At 38.5% G+C, this 23136-nt stretch overlaps 1 protein-coding gene across 3 annotated transcripts in view; it reads left to right on the top strand.

The window, feature by feature from the left end:
* The window catches only part of SLC25A13 (solute carrier family 25 member 13), a 133316-nt gene extending 111630 nt beyond the window's left edge, over positions 1 to 21686 (top strand). For all 3 annotated transcript variants that reach the window (XM_045004521.1, XM_045004522.1, XM_045004523.1), the window contains 5 exons: positions 3858 to 3998; positions 13928 to 14066; positions 18649 to 18807; positions 18909 to 18999; positions 20409 to 21686. In XM_045004521.1, the coding sequence (XP_044860456.1) occupies positions 3858 to 3998; positions 13928 to 14066; positions 18649 to 18807; positions 18909 to 18999; positions 20409 to 20598 (720 nt within the window). In that variant the 3' untranslated portion in view covers positions 20599 to 21686. The remainder of the gene's footprint in view (positions 1 to 3857; positions 3999 to 13927; positions 14067 to 18648; positions 18808 to 18908; positions 19000 to 20408) is intronic.
* The last annotated feature ends 1450 nt before the right edge of the window (positions 21687 to 23136 follow it).

The following is a 23136-nucleotide window of genomic DNA, read 5'->3' on the forward strand; positions in this document are numbered from 1 at the left end:
GGCTTGTCTACACTGGCAATTAACAGCGCTGCAACTTTCTCGCTCAGTGATGTGAAAAAACACCCCCCATGAGCACAGCAAGTTGCAGCGCTGTAAAGTGCCAGTGTAAACAGTGCCCCAGCGCTGGGATCCACGCTCCCAGCACTGGGAGCTATGCCCCTCGTTGAAGTGGGTTTTTTTAAAGCGCTGGGCGCCGTGGCCACACAAGGCACGTTAAAGTGCTACCGTAGCAGCACTTTAGCATAGGGCTAGTCTACACTGTCAAACGTAATCTCTGTTTCAAATTCCCTGTTAGTAAAATGAGGATAATGATACTTACCTGATAGGTGTGTTGTAAGGAAATGGCCTTCAATGTTTGTGAGGCTTTCATACTGTAGAAAAGTCCATCAATACTAAACACGTAGAGAATGGTTTAGTTAGGAAGTATTCTGGCCTTCTACACATTGGCTTTTTCCCCGTAAGATTTCCCACCATTGGCATTCGGCTAGAGCAGATACCAACATTCAAGGCTAGGTAAACACCACACCCAGTGTATGGTAGTGCTGCCACTGGAGCTGTATCAGTGCTAGCTGGTGTTGATACAGCCTTAGAATTTTAGCTGGTGAAGAAGGTGTGTGGTGGAAAAAATGTACACAAACACATCTTGAACCTTTTAGTCAAGTACAGTCTGGCTCATAACTGTGAACTGCTGACGGTTTGGGCTTTTGCAGCACGGTACAGCTGCTATGTCTTTGGTCAAATCAGTATGCAAGGTAAGCCCAGCAAATGACAAAAGTTGTAAGATACTTTGGGGATTCTAGTTAATACTATTAGAGAGATTTTCTTGTACTTGCCACTTGAAGCTGTTTCTGTAGAATAGTTTGCCTTTTTCTTAAAACCTTCCATATGGACAGGATAAACAAGTAATCACCATTTGGCTTTTGGGTTCTCAGTAATACTTTGCTCTTCTAATATCACCTTCCATCTGCAGACCTCAGAGGGTGTGTCTACACTGCAGTTTAAATACCTGCGACTGGCCTGTGTCAGCTGACTCGGACTTGTGAGCCTCAGGCTGTGGGGGGGCTGTAAAATTGCAGTGTGGACGTTTGGACTCAGGCTCGAGCCTGGGCTGTGGGGCCTTCCCCTCTCATGAAGTCCCAGAGCTCAGGCTCCAGCCCAAGCCCAAACATCTACAGTGGCTAAAATGGACCAGCTGTATGTGTTTAATTGCAGTGTAGACATGCCCTAAGCGTTCTACAAATGTAAGCAAATTAAACCTTCCAGTGTGAGGAAACTAAGTGATAAAATCCCCATTTTGCAGATTGGAAATTGATACAAAGGAAGGGTAAGTGCCCAGAGTCACTAACACTTAATTCGGTGTATGTTATAAGTGGCCATGGAACTCTGAGACTTACTGCAAGACACAGCTTCAGAAAGACACATCTGCTTTATACATATATTTCATTGTTCCTCAAAACTGAATCTGTATCTTTGCTCTGGCATTCAGATTTACACTTTTAAGCATTTTTTTATGGATTTGTAAATTACTCAATACATTTTAGTGAGTTTTCTTCATCCGTGTTCAGTTTTATAAATTGAACTTCCATTTTGTCATTTTCTTTTGGATTTTGATATTTGGTTTCCTGTTAGTGAAAATAAAGGAAATATGTGTACATTCAGTCAGGACACAGTGCACTGCTAGGAAATCAGGTGTGTAGAAAAATGTGGAGAAAAAATAGTCTATTTTGCACTAATGTAAATCTGTTCATATGTGTGGAACGAAGTTTATTTGATTATTCTTCAAATAAAGGATTGGGAACAGTCTGAATTTTAGTTATAGGATACTGTGCTACGACAAATGTTTTATCTCTTTTTAAAAATCTTTGTTCTAGAAGAACAAAGATCTTTAAAAATAAAGAATGGAAAAATTACGTAAGATTATGCCAAGGGCTGAAGATTTATGTAAAGCAGGAGCACTGACTTATAGTTAACTCCTGGAAACCAAGTGGTGAAGAGAAAAGGGGTTAGGCTTAAAATAGTGTTTTTCAGAGATCTTTGACGATGTATATTCACAAATGGATATAACACATTACATGTAGGATTTTTCTCCTCCTCAAAATGAAAAATGTCTAATTGCATGTAGGAATACTTAGTATGTGCCTCATGAAGTGATACTTATGTAAAATAGCAGTTTGAGTCGCCATAAAGCCTTTCCAATAATTTTGATTCCTGATGTTTTGGGAGGTGTGTGGATGGGGAGGAAACTGATAGCAGCAGACTCACTGTTTTATCACTAATATTTTGCTTGAAAAGTATATATTCATAAAATACAAAATTGAGGTATTGAAGAATTTCTGTTGTCAACAGGAATAGCAGTTTTATGCGTACCAGTATTCTGGTTTGGTAGAAGCAGCTAAATTATGCCAATTTGAAAGTCAAAACCAGTTGAGCTGAACAAGAGCATTCTTTTTATGGTCAAAATAGGAAACATTTGGGATATTTTGGAGGTTATATAAAAACTTTAATTTGTAACCACACAATATAAGTGCAGTCTAAGTGGTAGGCAAGAATAGTTGTGTATGCCATTTGCTGTTTCTCTGGTGTATTAGTTAAATAGCATTACAGCACACTTTTTGTTGGAAGATGGTTAATGTGTGCCATTATTAATTTAAAAAAAACGCAACCTCTCCTCCCTTCCTCCCAAACAGGTGCCCAGAGTGCTTCAGATATGCTGCTTTTTCATTTATGGCTACTTCGATTTTGCTATTTCATTCTAAAATACTATTTATTTATTTTTTGCATTAGTTTTTGCTTTTCATGCAAATGTGGTAGCATACCTGGTACTCGAGCAGGATACAATACTTTTGCTGTATAACTAAGCAAATTGATATGTGGTGGAAAAACTGTCTGCAGAACTTTGTATTGGGGTTTGAATGAATAATATTGCTTCTACTTAATTTCATGTAATACTTCTTTGTAATTTTGATGCAGGAATAAGTCTTTAACAAGATCTGTCTATATAGTCAAAGTGAGAAGGCTTCATGCTGCAGTAGTTATCATGAGTAAGAGTAACAGAACTAGTTAAGACCCTAAAATATGTGTCCATTGTAAAGAGCATTACAGGTAGTTTAAATCCATTTGTGAGATTTAAAAATATATATATAAACCCAGTTTATAAATAGAGATTTTTTTGATTAATAAACTTCTTGCAGTGCTGCAAAATAACTAAGATTTTGCAACAAAATAATGATCCTGTGTACAGATGATGTACAGATTTCTGAAAACGGACTAAAATGACTTTTGATGATATTCAAATTTTGGAGATCCATAAATTGTAAAAAGCATAGGAAATTCACTGCTTTAAATTCATATGTTCTCTGGTGTTCTCTGAACCAGTGCCAAAATTGTTAGAGAGAGATCCTGCCAGACCCTTCTCTTCAGTAGCATGTTTAAGTACTGGCAGGCAGATCTCAGTTTCTTTACTTAGTTATTAATTCTTCCTTTCATTTTATTACTTGCTTTACAATGTTCTTAGCTTGTTGGTATTGTGAAAATTGATGTTGCTGAATTTTTCTTCTAACAGCAACTGAGCTAATGTCTTTACTGTAGTACAACTGAGCTAGTGTGATGTACTGTAATGTTACTAACATATCTCTCTCCTTCTCCATTCCCTCATCCTTCACACTGAGTGAGGCTAGATGTTTTATCTTGAGGATTGTAATGCATTAACTAATTACTACTAAAACTCCATAATTTGTAATGGCTTAGCTGACTGTACCAGGAATGAAACCTCTTTCTCTTGAATGTTGCAAGTTCTTCGCCGCTCATAGTTTAATGTGTTCACATGTTCATCTTTCCCCTTCACCTTTTACTTTCAGGCTGGAGGTTCTCAAGTGATCTTCACAAATCCACTAGAAATTGTCAAGATCCGATTGCAGGTGGCTGGCGAAATTACCACTGGTCCACGAGTTAGTGCCCTCACTGTATTACGGGACCTAGGCTTTTTTGGCCTCTACAAGGTAACTTTTTATTAAATGTGAATTGAAATCCAATACTAAAAGCCTCTGTAAATAAGAGACATTAATTTTAGTAGATTAATTCCATCATGCTTAGGAAGGTTGATGTGCAAATATGATTAGTACAGGACTCGTCTTTGATTCTTTACTGCTGCATGAAATAGCTATATCCTTATCCTTTACTTAACAAAAGGATTATACGAAATACTGTAGCCATAATGTTTGCTTGTAGGCATAGTCCTAGATTTGTCTCCCTCCCTCCCCACATGCACCCACACACAGGGGTAGGGGTAGAGATATGGCAATAAAAACCATGGAATGTTGTGGCCCTCTAGTGTTCCCTGCATATACCTAAACAGAGAGGCTGTAGAAAGATATATGCATTCCAACCATAGTTACTCACAATGATATGTCTTTATCTAATGTTGTGCAGTTAGAATTATTGAAACATTGTGAATGTAGAATTATTCAAAACTATCTGGCCAGATCATCTGCTAGCTTAAATCGGTATAGCTCCTTTGACTAGAATGCACTGGTTTACTTCATGCATCTAAGGATCTAACCTAATGTCCTACCCAAGCTATAATAAAAATTAACTGTTTTCCAGAGTGTAAATGACTTGATTTTAAATCCACTTTTGAGGTATTAAAACATAGAGACTCACTTTTTTTGGAGTTGTGGGTTTGATTTGCTGCTACGTTTCACTTACCAGCTTATCCAGATGTTATAATTCATTTTAGTGATAAGCATTTAAGTGCCATATAAAACTAGTTTAGAAATACAGACAACAGGAACCAAAGAGTCTGGCATAAGGGCAAACCCCATAGTCCTCTAGCAAGTTTCCCCTGCCAGGTTAACGGACCAGTTAGTAGAAAGAATAGGGATGGGCACAGAGAGCCCCACACTGTAGCCATTACCCATGTGAGCAATCTACACTCAAGTGAGTAGTCTAGTTCTCCTCAGTTTATGCAAATAAGGGCAGCCAGGTTGGAGCTTTTTGTAGAGAAGCATAGAAGGGTAGGACATCTCGTTGTCCATAACATTAAAAGTCATGTCTTAACAAGTTTAACCACAGGACAGAAAGTAATGGCTATATTCTAGTAGTTCTCAAACTGTTTTTTGCATTCCGCAGTCTACTGTGTACAGAAGCAGGATTGACCACCTTCCTACTGTACATCCTTAATCCAGTATTTGGTGGTGTAAGGCAATATTTGTCTGTATTTTTTTGTAGTGATGCAGTTTTAAACTGAAACAAAAGACAGCATGAACACCATCTGAGTACTGAAAAAAAAAAGTGCCACCATATTTACGCGTCATTTCCATTTGTAGTCATACAGTTCTTAAATTGTTCTGTTAACATCACAATGGAGAAATTGGCATATGTGAGTGGATGATGTATGTGTGTTTTGGCCTGGAGAGCAGTACAGACGTCTGAATAGGACTTAATGGGGAATGGTTTTTCCCTCTAAATTGACTTGCTAATTTTTTGGCCATCTCACTCTAGCTGATCCTGTTGTCATTTATTGGGAGTGTATACATCAGGGTGTTGCTCGGGGCCAACATTATAACTGAAAACGTGGCTGTGGTAAGCATTCCACGTCCCTAAGGCTATACAGGCTTAGAGGACAGGTAGTGAACTTTACATATTCTTGTCGAAATGAATTAGAATTATGATTAGAAAGAATGCCAAATTACTTGTTTAGAGTAGAGTTTATAAATAACTTTTCTGAACAGCTGGTGCTAGTTGTTGAATTCAATTGGTTGTATTCTTTTTATTTTAAATAGCATTATCGTCACAGGTTATTGTCACTTAGTGTAGAAGCTTTGGAAATATTTGTTTGCGAGGCACAGAACTCTTTGTTAACGGCTTATAATGATAATTTCCAAATGTAGTTTTGCTTCTGAACATATACCAATTTTAATCACAAATTATGCTGTTACCGTGCTAAATATTCACTTGAGAGACAAGCTTTATCCACAATGTGAAAGCCACAGAAGCCTATTTTTTATCTCTGATTTTGTCCTTTTATACATTTGTGGAATTCAGTGCCTATGAAAACTTGACAGTCCTGGCTGTCAAAATAACGCTTATTCAGTCATCAGAAACTACTGCCCCAAAGTATTTACCAATCTGGAGTGAATTTTAACCAGTGACTTGAACTGAAAGACACTATTATTTTTTAAAGCTATATAGTTCAATTAGCAAACTATTTTATTAAATTAAGTAAATACACAAGTTGAACATCTAGGTAATATTAAGTGCTCTAAATATTTTTTTAAAATATCTAAGTAAATATGGACCCCCCCAGTGCTAACTAATAAAATGTTAGTACCTTGATAAAATATCTGTTTATCTTTATAATAATTACTCTAATGGGGGTAAGACAGATCTTCCATATTTTGAACTTGTTTGTTTTATGCTCAGTGTCCTTGCAAAGATAGTTCTATGATTAAAAACTCTATCCCAAACTGTGAATTTCCTTCCTTTAGTAGGTATAAATCAGACCCCACCCCGCTCTCAGGATTGTAGAAACATGAGAAACATTTTTTTTGGATGATGGCTTGACCTTGTGTTTTTAAATTGTAGAGTACTTTAACAGTCTGACAGAGGTTTGTCTGGAGTTCATATAAATATTCAGTCTGTTTAGCAACTAATTCTGGTGGACGGATGCTGTTTAGGACGGATGAATTTATCATCTAGATATAAACATTAGAAGCCATCTTTCTGACAGAGTGAGCAGACTTTGCCCCTCGGGGGTCTTAGGTGCCAGACATCTCTCTTAGAGGCTTTAGTTAAGCCTTTCAAGGAGCATCCACTCTGGTTCTAGCCATGATGGAATGTAGAACCACCCTTTTGCTATTTGCCCTATTGAGCTCTGACTTCTGTGTATATGGCAGTATCTCTTTAGGTTTCTGTTCCCCTTCCCCCACCTCTTAACAGACAGATAAATCTCCATCCATCCTCAGTAAAGTTGATGAACTGAACCTGGCTCACCTAGGGTTGATAAATATTGCCATCTCACATCTAGCAACCCTAAATTCTGTACATCAGACTGTCAAGCTGCTAGTAATGTTGCTCAGGGCTAAATGCTCCTGTAGGCATGGATCTGAGTGGGGTTTGAAAGAGGGAATGGCAACATCATGGCACTGCTCCTCTTTCCATTTGACCCTACAAGAGCCCTTCCTGAGTGCTCTTGAGTGGGGAGGAGATGCCCATTCTCAGCTGAATAGTTTCCCACTGCTTTGCGTCATGTGGCATCAGAGAATAACTTCTTCAGTGTTAATTTACTCCTGCTTTCTGAACTCTCTTGTCCCTAGGGTCAGTGGTAGTGCATCTGGGAAATTTGAAGAAAAATGATAGTTTAGACAAGGTTAAAGTGGGGTAGTATGAGACGTAGCAGTAAAAGTACCATTGTCCTTTTGTGGATTTTTCCTGCAGAGAGAGACAGGATTCTCTGTGAGTTTCCACTTGCAGAGTTTCCTTCCAATTGTTCTTTTGGGGGTGGGGAAAATGGGTTCCCTCCCACTCCCATTGCATTATATGGCAGAGGGATTGGCCCATGGAAAACAAGATGCTACCAGAGGCTGATACAACTACGCTGAAACTGTTTAACATTTGCAAAATGCTATTTTTTTCAAAAAGGGGAATGGATACCTTAACTAATCTTTTCAACTATCATGGATGAGAACAGGCATAGTACTTTTCAGTCAGTTAGTCCATCTGTAAGTACAGTAATAGACCTAAAGTGTATTACTTGTCTGTACGAGGCTAGCTTTTATATTGGGAGTTTGAAAACTTCTTAAAGAATGGTCCACCAGTCTGCTGCATGCCAGCTTTTCAGTTCCTCTCATGCTGTTTTGGTACTGTATTGATTTCTGGACAACAAGGAAGAATCTGAAAGGTTTGCATTGATTCTTCTTTCTTTAATCAGAAAAAAATGTGTACATATCAAAGCTGGCCTATTTACAAAAGACCCTATACTTTACATATCTGTCATGCAGGAAGAAGTCTCCTTATTAGAATTTTGCCTAAGTAGTGACTGAACAAGGACATCATGATTTGGCTCAGTAGGAGGTTTTTTTGTCTGACTGTATCACTTAAGCATACAGTGAATTCTCGACAAATGCATAATATTCAACTGAGAATTGAACTGGGAACTAGAGAGCAACAACATTAGCACATCACATAATCAATTTCTTCTTATACCTTAGAAATTTAATATCTCCATCATGGTTCTTAAATGTAGAGAAGATTTTGCTAAGGAGCCCAAATACTAAACTAGGCAAGTTAAATTACCCTGTGTATCATGGAAAAATATGTTTTCATGATTTGAAGCTTTAGCTAGGAACCAGAGAATCATACATGCTGATCCTGTCTTCATGCACAACTTGAAAAGAGCCCCCATTCTTTGGCCAAATTCCATGTATTTTTGTGTTCATTTCCAACCCTGAAACAGTTTTTTGATCCTACATTGCCAGCTGTTCTGCTATTCTAGTGTTTACCTGCACAGTTAATGAGAATTGCCTGGGCAGAACTAAATATGGATGAGAAGAGGAATATGAAGCCTTTGTTGTCCTACTTATAATTGTAAACCAAAAGCAATTTTTGAGGAAAAAATACTACATTCTGATTGGATGTTTAGTGACATGATCAGATAATTGACATTCTTTATCTAGTTTTTTTTTAACAAATACATCCTTGTGATAAGAAGTGTAAAAGAAGTCAGGTTTTTTTGTTTTGTTTTGTTTCGTTTCACCAATAAGAAGCCTGTGGTGTACAATCTGTAATTGGTCAGAAAATTTCATCATTTGAAAAAGGTTGGGTTGACACTCCTTACTTATTTAAAGCTACTAGGCAAATATTTTTCTTTTTATATGAACTTTTGAACTACTTGTGTCATGTTTTAGAGCAATTATTCTAGAATATCATACTGTTCATACCACCTGCTCCTTTGGGGAGGTAAATATTGTGCCCCTTATATTGAGCCAGTTTGTTTCCCAGTTGTCTTTCAAATTCTACAACTACCGGAGCTGAGTGTTCTGTGGATGGCAGTTATTGTGAGAAAGTAGCTTGCCGACACCAAAGCGTACCCAAAGCAGACAGAATACTTACTTATTCTAACCCATAATATGCTATTTGTATTGTTGGGCTAGTGTCTTTAACAGTCTTTAATTTCTGGTTTATTTTAATGGTAGTATAGTAGAACTTATACATCTCACAGTAAAGAGTTCTGGAGTCATCTTACAAGATTCAGCAAGGTTTACAGTCTGTCTTTCACTGTAATATTTCTCTTTGCTATGAATAAGGTCAAACTGAGGTCCATGGAGTATTCTGCTAATTTCTGTTGGCATATTAAAAAATAAATAAAATTACTGTATAATACTCAAACTTATTTAACACAAAACATTTAATAAAATAATCTTTGCATTGTAATGCATTATATCAGGATGTAGCTACTAGATATTCTTACACTATTACTTTGGATAGTATGTTGTTGGGTGTCTTGTTACCTAAAGATATAACAAATAACTTTGCATTAAAATATTTATTGATGAAAAATAAATGTTATGGTCCCATTTTAAATAGCAAATATTAGAATATATTTAAGTCAAATTCTTATCAGAAAATAAATATTGCCAGCAAAGGTTTGCGTTTTAAGTGCTAGAATTTAATACACAAATTTCCAAAACTCTGCACTGCTTAATTCTTGCCATATTATGGATTGGTTCTTGGGGAGTTGAGACAGGAAGTTTGATCTCAGCTACCATGTATAGATTTTTGAAAACAGCAGAGGTATCACAAATACACAAATTGTGTGTTGACAACGGCTTTATAAACATATTAAGCAGGAATATTTAGTAAAAGTTAGAGTGTTTACGTAGAGTGCTCATTGTCACCCATACTAGTTCTCATGCATGAATACATGCAGTTTGAACAGTTGTATTAAAAATAACAAAAAAGAAAAAGGAAAAAATCCAACCCACTGAGTAATGCTGATAATTTTTATCTGGGACTTAGCAAAGCATTCGAGATTGGTACTTTTCCCCCTCTAACTTAAATAGCTAAATGCATACGGTTGTGTTTATTGGTTTAAATATATATATTGGTTTAATCCAGTATGATTTTAAAATGAAGGAAATGACAGCCCCCCCAAATTGCTATGTCTAATTCTGTAACATGGATGGTAGCCGGCTGACTCTTAACCAAAGAAGTGCTACTTGGGGGCTGTTACAGTTTTGAATCTGAAGGGTTAAGTTGCTAGTAAAAATGAAGAAGAATGCTAAGGGATCAAGAAGTGACATGCTGCCTATTGTTTGTAGCTATAGGATCAAAATAACAATTATACATGCCAAATAAATTCTAAACCTGCAAGGTAGAAAAAGAGGGGGTGGCTGTAAGTACAGGTGCCAAAAGCATTAAATAACCCTCTCAGACAAGGTGCACCACTGTTGTCTTGAATACTTCTAGGTCCCCCCAGTCTGGCATTTTCCCCCCTGCACTAGACAATGTGCATTCACTGCAGGAGACTAGGTTAAGCCTGCGTCTCCCAGACCTGCTGGCTCCTTGTGCCCAACCCGACACAGAGGTGCCTTTGTGAGTATAATTACCCTCCCCTTGTAGTAGAAATAGTTTATTTAGAGCCTTATTTGCAGGTAGGGCTGGAATAAGCAGGAATTAGCATGCTAAAGAACTGCCCCAGCTCTGACTTGGATTTGTTTATCAGAATCCACGGGAAAATCAGGGATGCTTTTGCTCTATTGGTTTGTTCAGCGAGATATACTATCCAAGATTAAGAGCTTTAAAGTCATTAAAGAGATTGAAGATGGGAGCCAACTGGCAGTTGCATTAGGGAGGCGCATGTCGCGGTGTGTAGGATCTCCCAACAATTTCATGCCTGGCAGGGTCTGCGCCCTGGTTGCCAGAATAAACTTAGGCGGATGATCCTAACAACTTGCTGAGGACTGATTAAAACTCTGTTTGGCTTTCAGCACGTTGTCCACATCAAAAAGGTGTGAGAAGTAAAATAAATGTTTCTTTAGCGTTTCAAGATACTGTGGCCAATCTCCCTAAGCCTTCCTAATTGGCCTAGGCTGGTTGCGGATGATTAACTTGAAGTTAAATGAGGCCTGCTTTTAAACATGCTTTCCCAGACTTTAAACAGAATGATGAGAGGAAACTTTAGACTGTTGTGATATTGGAACTGAGCCAAAGTGGGTTATTATTAAAGTGGATCCAAGTTTTGATCCAACTTTGTTTACACTTAAGCCAACTTAGTTGACAGACTTTCTCTCTGTGTACCTGAATGCATAATATTGGGGGTATTAAAAATATGCTATTTCTGTCGAAGAGAGTGCTATAACTAGGGGGGGAATATTAGCAGTTCAGAGGGAGTGAAGAGTTGCTTGTAGTTGTAGCGTATTAATTTCCACAAGTTATTTTAATTATGTGGAGATATGTCAGAGTATGAAGGAAACACAGAGGAAAACATGCAGGCTGTTTAATGATAGCACTGCAAAGAAAATAAGAGCAATACATTCCTGAGGCAAATGCAGTATAGAGATTTGCCTTGGGAAAAGAATGTTTAAAAATAAAGCTTTAGGGAAACAATGTTCGCACTGCAAAATATCACTAGCTGAATGTTGCCTGTGAGATAAATGTAACCAGAGCACACACTTGGTTGTTGCAGAATGTTGTCTGTTCACATGTAATTTTGTTTAAAAGGGAGTGTGGAAATTCTATGTGAAGATTAAAGATCACCATAAAACAGGCTTCTGCTTCAGCATATAACAGGAATTCTTGTGCAGATAGTGATGTACACTAAATATCTTTGAACATCCAAAACAAAATACATGGGTTACCAGGAACTCTTGAGAATCCAGCCTTATCCAGTGCTCACTGTGTAGGATGTCTGCTGGCACTAGTCAGCATCTCACTAGCAGTGGTGTTCCAACTTGCATTAGTCATTGTTCCAATGTTCTCTGACCACCACACCCACACCGTATTGCCGGGAAATCTCCTCTCTTTTCCAGGAACTGATTTTGCCAATACACTTCCTGTACGTCAGACTATACTTTCCCTAATTCAATTTTTTTCTCCTTTCAGTTATTCTGACACCTTGGTGTGTCTGTATATTTGTCTGCTAAACAGCATATACTTGTAACAAGTAATCAGTGTTATACAATATTCCAGCACAGAAAAACTCATCTAATATGTTCAGGCATATCATTAGATTTCATGAGATAAGTGCAGATCAGAGACTATTTATTCCGTTAGGCATAGGTTGACTTCTGACTTTCATCTTGATTTGCCTGTCAGTCTTGCTAACGTAAATATCTGAAGTAACTCTATTGAAGTTACTATTTGTAAAACTGGTGTGAGAAGTGATACCTTAATAATGGCTTTAGTATAAGACTCTAAATAACCCCAACAGGCTAGAGGAGCAGCTTTGCACCTGTTGGAAGGATTGTGGATGAACCAAAAAATGGTCTACCCTGAATCTGGAAGGGTAGAGAGCCCAGGGCGGGAGACACAGGGGTCCTAGCCAAAGATGTGAAAAATCTTTTACCTCTACTTTTCTCTTCCTGTCCTTCCCCTCTTTCCAAATACATTAGCCGTTTGTCGCAACACATGCCTTCTAATCACAACCTTGGTGTTTTCAAACTCTTTGCTGGATCTCTGTACTGAATGCAATTTCTTATTGCAGTTGCAATGTGGGCATTGGCGTGTGCCTAATTTTCATTGACCATCTGCAGAAGCTATACACCTCTTCCCATCTTGTCTGAGTCTTTTACTTTCATTCTTCTGAAGAACTCCGGTTGTCTGCTACTGCCCCAAAACTTTACTTGCTTTCTTCTCTTCTTTTAAACAAAAACAAAATTTCAGAGAACATAACAAACAATATTTCAGATCTTAAATTCCATTGGGTTTTCAAATCAATTAGGCATATGTATAGTAAGGCAAATTATTTTATCAGCCAGTGCTGAAGAGCCTTTATTTATTTATTTTAAATCTACAATTAATATAGTCCTTGTATTTTCCTGCAAATGTAAAAAGCATGTTTTGTGTAAGAATTGTGATTATGGGCACATTATCACTCTTTTGTAAATGAGAGCATGTCTCATTAATCTCTCCGTCACAATATGTTTTGTTTTTGTTCAGCAGTTACATAGTCTATTGCAGGGGTAGGCAACCTATGGCATGCGAGCTGATTTTCAGTGGCACTCACACTGCCCAGGTCCTGGCCACTGGTCCGGGGGGCTCTGCATTTTAAATGACGCTTCTTAAACATTTCAAAAACCTTATTTACTTTAACATACAACAGTAGTTTAGTTATATATTATAGACTTATAGAAAGAGATCTTCTAAAAACATTAAACTGTATTACTGGCACGCGAAACCTTAAATTAGAGTGAATAAATGAAGACTCGGCACACCGCTTCTGAAAAGTTGCCGACCCCTGGTCTATTTGTCTGTAAATAGGTTGGGTTACACTTATTTCTATGGGATAATTATTATAAAGGGGAAGTTCTGTGGTGAAGACCCAACCTAGGACTTGTATCAAACTCGTCCTGAATCTCATGCAAAGCTGGATGGCAAAAATTTCAACTACTTTTTGTTCTCTAAAGAAGTTATCAGAGTTTACCCAAGCAAGATGGCATTTTTTCTATTAATGGCAAATAACTGCAGTATTAAGGAGAGAGAGAGAACAAGTGGAAAGTAATACTATTTATTGAACCAACAAATAGTATACAAACTTTTGTATGGAGTTAAATACACATCATTATTTCTCACAATTTTGAAAAAAAATGTTTTTTTCTGCATTTTTTTTTGCAGTAGAGAGGAAAAACACTGGAATGTTGCTCAAGTTTCTCATCTCCATTCTTGGTCTCATTGTGATCTTTCTCTGATCACTCAATTTTGTTTCACACAGGGTGCGAAGGCATGTTTTCTACGCGATATCCCCTTCTCTGCCATTTACTTTCCATGTTATGCTCACTTGAAAACTGCATTTGCAAATGAAGATGGACAAGTTAGCCCTGGAAGTTTGCTCATGGCTGGATCAATAGCTGGTAAGTACCTGAATTCCTTCGCGTATGGCATACTGTTGCACCTAGATATCACTGATAGATGCTTTAGAAATGTGTTTATTAATGAGAGATTGTAAAGGCAAAAAATAATTGTTCTATACCAAGGTGTTAACATTTAGATATTAGATTGCAGAACATATAACTGATCCAGATGAGGTGGCGTTAATATGAAGGCACTCTGTATTTTTGACCTAACGATAGCATTTATATTACCATTTGTAGTAGTAAAGAGAGCAAGATTTTAGTCTTGAAATATTAATGTAGTGTGACATCTTGCCTAGTCAAGCTGTTATGCTGTTGTCCGTTTTGGTTGGTTGATCGGGCAAGTTGTTACTGTAAAAGTGGTTCATGAAAACATTCATTTCATTCTCTACTTCTTTGTGATCAAAAGAAACTTGAATATCATTTTGGTATGGAATCCAAATGCATACTAATGATACAAACATCTAAGCAGGCCACTAGCAGATTCTGACAGCATGGTAAAAGTAAGTCATTGACCACAGGATCCAACACAGCATCTTGGCTTTGTGTTTTTGTGTATTTTTTTCTATTTAATCTTTTTTTATTTAAAAAAAAATACATTTCTGGTGATTTTGATCCAGAGTTTCTTTGAATCAGCATATACTTAAGGCAGCATAAGCAAAATAATAAATAAAAGTCTATCCAAAAACTGAACACTAGTTATGATGATAGATAATAGAAATGTAATGGTCCTGGAAAAAGCCTGCTTCTGTTTTGCATGGTATGAAAAGACAGATAATAGATGCCTATTTCTACCCTGCTGCGTTGTGGTTAAAGGATTGGGGGGAGGGGGGATTGTATGGAATCACAAATCCAAATTTTTCTCACCTGCCACATGGGAAATCTGGTCAGAAAAGGCAGTTGTTGGGTTTTTTTTCCTTGTGCATCTCAAATTGTTGATCCTCAGGGCTCGTTTAATTCATTTTTGGGGACTGAGACTGAATGTTGGGACTCATCTTGGGAATCTGCTGCACTGCTGACAGGTGTTCTGTGTGCAGTGTGTCTTTGTACTGATGCGTTTCATCTCTAAGGGTGTCTGCGCTAAAGGGCTAGAATATGTAATGTAAGGATGCATTTTCCAGCCCAAATTTGCCTCTGTGGCTGCTGCTGAGCTTTTAGGGCTGTGAGGATTTTAAAAGGTCACTGCAATCTTAATTTAGCATCTGCCTAGCTGAGAGGGGCTCATCAGCCTAAAATTCCTCCTCCTCCCACATTCTATATCCTAAAGCTCAGCAGACTCCAAATCACAGGCAAAGGGTGCGGAGGATCTGCTGAGGGAAATGTGTATACAACTATAAGGAAAAGGAATTCTCTCCTTCCACTCCCCCCGTGTTAATGGCTCGTAGACTACTAGACATAGACCAGTGGTTCTCAAACTTTTGTACTGGTGACCCATTTCTCATAGCAAGCCTCTGAGTGTGATCCCCTCCCCTTATAAATTAAAAACACTTGTTTATATATTTAACACCATTATAAATGCTGGAGGCAAAGCAGGGTTTGGGGTGGAGACTGACAGCTCATGACACCCCCACCCCCATGTAATAACCTCACGACCTCCAGTTTGAGAGCCCCCGAGACATCTCCTCTGTTAGCAGCACACTCTCCAACGGTTGTAAGTAAAGGGCTAGTGGAGCAGGAGAAAGATGGAGAGAAATAAATCCAGTGCAGGTAGTTGAACTGCTCAGAATGTGGCTACTTCTGGTTTTTTTTAAACTCCCCTCTTCTTGGAGACAAGTGTGTGTCTGTGTGTGTCCAGACTTTGGGCAGCCTGGAACTTCTGGACATCTTCAGGTGGATTATGACCCAGGCTTAACTCTAAAAACCAGATAGTCGAGCTGAATCATATGCCTTCACTTCTTTCTACTAGCTCTTTGTGCAGTGCCTTGTAGCACATAGGAATTGAGCTGGCACCAGTTAAAACATCTCTAATCAAATGGCTGGTGCTTAAAAAAAAAAAAAAAAAGCCCACAGAAATTGTTGAAAGAAGATGGATTTAAACTCATGTTAATTCTAATCCATTTTAATGGAACAAAACAATTTTTGAACTTTCAAGTCTATCTACAGACCTGAAATATAAGCTGGTATTTTTAAGCCAACCCATTTCTTAGATGTTAACATTTTTTTTCTTTCTAGCCATTGTCAGGTGATTGCAGACTGAGATAACTGTCGCTTTGAAGTTCAGCCACAGAAGCAGTCCGATATGTTGCTGATATGTGCTAGGAAATCAGCTATTATGGGAATTTTATCCAGTATTTTCAGTATATAAGCAGATTCCTGCACAGTATTAGAGGCATGATGCTCATCATGTGGAACAGTGCAGGGACATGGGTGCCCTATTTTTATGGAAGCAAGATATTTCTTTTATTAGAGGCAAGCTAGTAACCCTAAAGGTCAGAACAAGGGATTGATGAACTGGTGAACTGGAAGATTGGCGCTCCCACTAAAAAGTCATGGGCATAGGGGGGAGGGATAGCTCAGTGGTTTGAGCATTGGCCTGCTAAACCCAGGGTTGTGAGTTCAATCCTTGATCCACTTAGGGATCTGGGGCAAAAATTGGTCCTGCTAGTGAAGGCAGGGGGCTGGACTCAATGACCTTTCAAGGTCCCTTCCAGCTCTAGGAGATTGGTATATCTCCAATTATTATTATTATTATGTCATGGAAAAACATCTCTAAAATGTTGGGTCATATCCTCAGCTGGTGTAAATCAATCTCACTCTTTTGACTTCTGCAGAGGTAGGTTGGTTTACTTTAGCTGAGAATCTGATCCACTGTAGTTTGAGCCAGTTCTGCATCCGTAGCATTGCATAATGTTTTCAGAAGTGTGAGCCTCAAAATGTGTTTCAACTCACCTTAGTTGTGGAAAATACCCATCTTGCACATACACTTTTTGGTATTTGCACAGCAAACTAGGGGTATTCAAATGAGCACATGTATCTTTTGCATGCACGTTTCTCAAGATGTGACCCCTGTTATCAATATTTTTTTTCCCCTTGTTTGTTGTTAGGGACACGTATAAAATCAAAACCTGTTTTCCTTAGTTTGATCTTCTCCTGTTGCTCTTTCTTCACCTAATGCCCCAGTCTCTTTGATACAACATTTGATGTGGAGATTATTATAATGTCAGATGATCACAAGTTAATTTGTTCTTTCTGCTTATTTCTCCTATGAACCTCCTCATCCTTTCCCCCCTTATCCCTCTTCATTTATTGTCATATCCTGCTGTGTAATTTGTCTAATTTCAATTGTAAGTTTGTTTTTAAACACAAATGTCCCTAGTAATAAATAACAGGTGAAGAGAGAGATGAGAGATGATAATTAACATAGAGTAAGCAGTATTGTTTCTAAGTACTGTATGTCTTTTGGTTTTCCTTGAAACCATTGGTTGCTCTCTAAAGGACAAAAGTCCATCTTTAAGTTGAAGACGTAAATAATTCCTGTGGTCAGTAATGGTAAGTGTGGGGAGTAAATCAGCATTTCTGGAATTTAGTTCAGGTGAAACTTCAACCGTGTTTTAGCCTTTGCCTGCCAAATTTGCAAATGTGAAACTTTGTGTGCGTGTGTGCATGCGCATGCTCACGTGCTTTCTTCTTTTCTGGGTTTCGGGAGCGGAGGAGCAGTTCCGATTTTAGTGATATGCGCACACTTACACACAACTTTCAAAGCAGTCTCTTAGAAGGGTGAGATGGTGCTTTGCGCCAGACCATGCTGGTTTGGACAAAAATTGTTACAGAATTATTAAGCCTAAAAAAAAAAGAAAAGGAGATTTATGCATCTGCGTCTGACCAAGTTGGTTTGGAACATATGCAGAATGGAAAAGTAATAAAACCATAAGAGACAGTGTCTTCTGAGCACAGTCTCACTGCCTTTTTTTTTTTTCTCAACATGGGCAGCTGTGATTTCCTAGAATGACTTTAGAAATATTGCCTGCTGTTATTCAGTATTTGTTGCTTTCAGCTGATTATCTGCCAGGGTAAATTTTAATTTTCCTCCGAATATTCAGTTGAGGATGTCAGACATTGCCCTGCAGCTGAGAAATGTGAGTTTCCTAATGAGAAAAATGAACCCTTTAAACCTTAGCTTGTGCATCTTGCTGATTGTGCACAACATTATGTAGTTCCCAGTAACATTCTGCATGAGGTTGTTTAAGGTGTGTGAACATGCTTTTTCCAGCACATTGTGTGATGAGAATGTCAGAAACCACAAAGGGGCGTGAAAGGGAAAGATTGACGTCATCTCTAAAAACTGTTAACTTATTAACTATGCAAGTTTATGGTTTGTACTGAAAATTTCTGTATGCGCCTCCTGACTTCAAATAACAATATGGTGGGGCTGTTCATCTAAGCAGAGCCTTATATGAGTGAAGTACTTTTCACAGTGGCTACCCCATTCATTGTTGTTCTTCCTCATTAAAAGCAAATATTTGTGGCCTGAGTTTTCTGAGGTAAGAATGAAAGGCACACTAACTTCCCCATGCAGGAAGCATCTAGTATGTGTAACAACTTACCGATACCTGCCTCTTTTTTTCCCCTGCTTCATTTTTAGGTATGCCTGCGGCCTCCCTAGTGACCCCTGCTGATGTTATCAAGACTCGATTACAAGTGGCAGCCCGGGCAGGGCAAACCACTTACAGTGGCGTCATAGACTGCTTTGGAAAGATACTGCGAGAGGAAGGCCCAAAAGCTTTGTGGAAAGGGGCTGGTGGTATGTAAAACAACTTAGATGCCACTTGTTTGATGACAGGGAACCAATTATGTTTTTAACTTGATTTTTGTTGCTCACGCTTGTTTTGTTTTTCTTTCAAGCTCGTGTGTTTCGATCCTCTCCTCAGTTTGGTGTAACTTTGGTGACTTATGAGCTGCTGCAGAGATGGCTTTACGTTGACTTTGGGGGAGTGTAAGTATACTGTGTGAACGTATCGTTTGGGCCCTGATGCTGCAACTGGTTCTGCGGAAGTGAACCCCTGTGACCCTGCAGAGTCAGCTGCAGGATTGGGACCTTAGTTATTAATGCTTTGCAGTTACAGAGAGAACTTCAAGATCATGAGATAAAAGGCTTCACCTCACAAAATTAATTAAGCTTCTGTGGGATTTGAGCAAGTGTTTCTGTACCCATTTCACAGCAAGCTGGGCCTCATTTTAGTACCATAACAGACCCTGAGAGGATATTTTGGACATGTCAGTGTAAAATGATACCCTGAGAGGATAAATGGCAGATTGGGGAATAGATCTTGGGATTCCTGACTCCTTCCTGTGATAACTACTAGGCAACAATGCACTACTACTTAGTCATTGCTGTTGGGGAGGAGTTCTGCATGTGACCGGGCAGGGAGTATTATTGTTAAAAGGGCTGTAGGTTTCGCTGGAGCAGTTGAAGAATGCAGTGATTGCTCAGTTGTTGGTGGAGCCTCAGTTCTACCTCCTTTTACGCATTCATCACTTTTGCTTGTTGCAGCACAGGGATCTGATATTTCCATCACAAGGTATTGACTCTGTTGTGTCTACTGCAACCCATGCAACTGCATTTAGGCAGTGTTAGCAGGATAAGGCTTTTAAACGCACCTGAATGGGTTACGATGGCATCAGGGAGATCTCAAGGAGGAAGCAAGAGTGGGTTTTGTTGGCATCAGTTCTCTTAGAAGTGTGTAGCTGAATTTGCCATTCTTTGGTTTTACGGTGGAGATACTGTTAACAAAAAAAATCATGGTTAGTAAAACCATGCACAAAATATCCCCCTTTCCCAAGCACTGCTGTGTGTGTACTGTTAGTACTGTCTTAGGGTATGTCTGTACTACAGATGAAGATGCGATTGTAGCACAGGAAGGCATAATATACCTAGTTTATGCTGGGGTGACTACCCCATGCTGAAGCCTCAGCCATCGTGTTTTCACTACTTTTGTTATCCACACCAACTAGATGAAAGCTAACATGGGTATGCCTACCCTTACCACAGTCATGCCTTCATCTGTAGATACCCATACAGAAACATTCTCTGTTCAAACTCTACTGGTTCCTGGATGAGTGATGCAGAGTGCAAGAGCTGGGGATGGGATATGACCACTGTTTACTGCAGTCTCATCAAGTAACACGCTGTACAATTTCATCTAGGTTTGACAACTCTGTGATGATTAGCATGAAAGCTGTTGGGATCTTTCTAAAATATTACAGTGTGATTCTCATTACTTTATAGCAGGGATGTTTTTGCCTGGTGGCTGTGGGATTTTTGACTTTAAGATACTTGATTTACAATTTGTAGAGAGATTTTGGTGTCAGTATTTTTACAGAAATTTTACTTCTATTTTGCAGAAAACCAGCTGGATCAGAACCAGTTCCTAAATCCAGGATCACACTACCTGCTCCTAATCCTGACCATGTTGGAGGTTATAAATTGGCAGTTGCCACATTTGCAGGGATTGAAAATAAATTTGGACTATACCTACCTCGATTTAGGTCATCACCACCTACCTCACAGGCTGCTGCAGCCATTGGACCCTAAGATGTCATGTTACTGCTGTAGAGTTTTATTAGTGGTGAAAGAGCTACTTTTCTGATCAGTCTAATATTTCATTCCTTTAGCTTTTCATCATATATCAGTTAAGTGTCATTTCAGTTTTAAGGCAGTTTTCTTAAATGTAATCATTGGTCTTCGTGCTTCCTTAACCAGATCACTGTGAAATTCTTACCAGTTATTCTTTGGGTTCAGGACCATGAATGTATTGTCCTCATCTGACGTGTGCTTTGTGTTTGGAAGGCACTAATATTAGATTCTGTTTGTGGGGGAGGGTCAGGGGTGAGAATTATGAATGCGATCATCTGGCAGGTAACATTCAAATGAGGATTATTATGCCAAAGTGGCTGCAAATTGGATATCATACATTGTCACTGAAATATAGTCAATAGAGATCATGGTGCTCAAGCAGAATGATTTTGACCATACATGTAAATTGGTTATAAGCTTAGTGCGTGTTTGTAGAATTCAAATATACATATACATATATACACAGTACCTGAGTCTGCCACTATGGCTTCAACTTTTTAAATATGTACACGCACAAGCTGAGTTTCTGGATTGTATTATGAAGCTTTTATGTGGAACATGTTTTTGTAATGGAAACCACATTTATAAACGTTGAGTCATGGTATTCTGTTACTGGTATCAAAACGCCAGGAAGGAAGTGTTATTGTCCATAGTCTTTGCACTTTATGGAAGTACTTTTGGCATTTTATTACACATACAATGAAATTACAAGACTAGGTGCCTATCTTGGACATGCTGATATCTGGATTCTTATTTGTATGATGCACTTAGTAAATGCTGCTTGTTTAAATAAATGCAATAGAAAAATCCATGCACTGTATCAATGGTACCTGCCTTAACCACTGTCTTGTAATTGGAAATTATTTGTTTCTAGATTATTTACTTCATTGAGTTGAATAAGGAGATTAAAATATTCTAGAACCCAAGATTTTATTGGGGGGCGGGGTGTGTGCCTTGCACAATGTTTAGAGGATTGTGTATTTATGAAGATAGAAATAAACCTTTCAAACAGCGAGACAAATGTCTGTTATGCAAGTTGCACAGCAGATTTAATGTGTGTCTTTCAATTTTATACTCTGGTTCAAGGCTAACTTAATTCATTATGCACAGGCATTTACAGGTTGGGTTAGGAATGTAGTTACCTTTGTCCACCTGAGACATAACAACTTGGGAGTGTGAAGAGGAGAGCCCCTTTGATGGGGCTGGGGGCTCAAGAAGAAACTTTTCTTTAGTTAAAAGGCTGAATTGGAGCAAACTTTCATTACTTTGAAGCTCTCTGTGTGTTGTTTAAGTAACTATTAAACGATCTGCCTGTGTAGCCAGTGCAGGTTGAAGTGGTCCCCAGCGTTGCTCCTAAAAGGTGTCACAAGATTTAGGTCCTTACAGGGCGGTAATCCTTGCTAAATATTTTCATTTCTATTAAATGTGAACTTTGAGTTTATGGGAATATTAAAGTTCTGTACTTTGTAAAAGTATTACATTATTAGGTATATGACATCATATTGGTTACACTGTAACTTGTCCAAATGCCAAATGGAAATGGATCTATTAGTTGCGTTATATATGGCTTGTTACAGAAAACTGCTTTAATTGGCCATGTTTATGTTCCAAAGTAATCAGGGAAGCAGAGCAGCAGGAGGAGCCTGGAGTATCCATACATTTAAAAATTAATAAACACAAATATAATCTGATTGTAATTCTGTTTTGGGAACCCTGACAGCCATGCACACTGCTTTTTCCAGGTGTCATTACTTAACTCTGCAGATACTTCATGAGCTCTGTGTGTGAGAGACAGGTGATGGGAGCAGCACACTGAGTTCTGGTCCTCCTCTGTTAAAAATAAACTCCATTCCCCCATCACTCCCAAACTACTGTTTTATAAAAAAAAAAAAAAAAAGCCAAAGAATATACTTATAATGGCAGCTGCCAATGATCAGTGCTTCAGAACTTCAAGCCATTTGGTTTTAGTGCTATTTGTATATCTTTTTCTAAACCTTTGCCTAAAAATGTGCACTTTCTTGTCTGTCTTAGCTGCTGATGAGAGCAAATGCGGAGACTCAAGCAGCTAAGGATGGACTTCTTTTGTATACATAGCATACAGCATTTCCCTTGGAGGAAGACCCCCCTTCCCAAAGTGCTTAAAATCATTTAGCAACGGCTTACTTAGGACAAGCATTGGAAGCCTCACTGGGAAGGATTTGACCTGTATGCTGCTGAAGCCAAACTGGAACTCCCCTTGTCCCTGTGCTGACAAGTACACAAGCTCAAATAAAGGAAGGTTCGGTCATTTTTTAAATGATTATAATAAAACCCATCGAGGTTTTGACACTTAACTTAAAAGGAAAAATCATTGCCTGGGGTTTAGAAAACAAAATCTAAACCAAGTCCTCTGGTCACTAATTCCCTCTGCCTCAGAGCTTCTGGTAACATATTCTACTGCTGGCTGCTTTCTCAGTCCATGGGGCAATAGTTCTTAACTACCTGCTTCCACCTCAG

The sequence above is a fragment of the Mauremys mutica genome, chromosome 2 (genome assembly GCF_020497125.1).
Source record: "Mauremys mutica isolate MM-2020 ecotype Southern chromosome 2, ASM2049712v1, whole genome shotgun sequence".
In the NCBI taxonomy this organism is placed as follows: Eukaryota; Metazoa; Chordata; order Testudines; family Geoemydidae; genus Mauremys; species Mauremys mutica.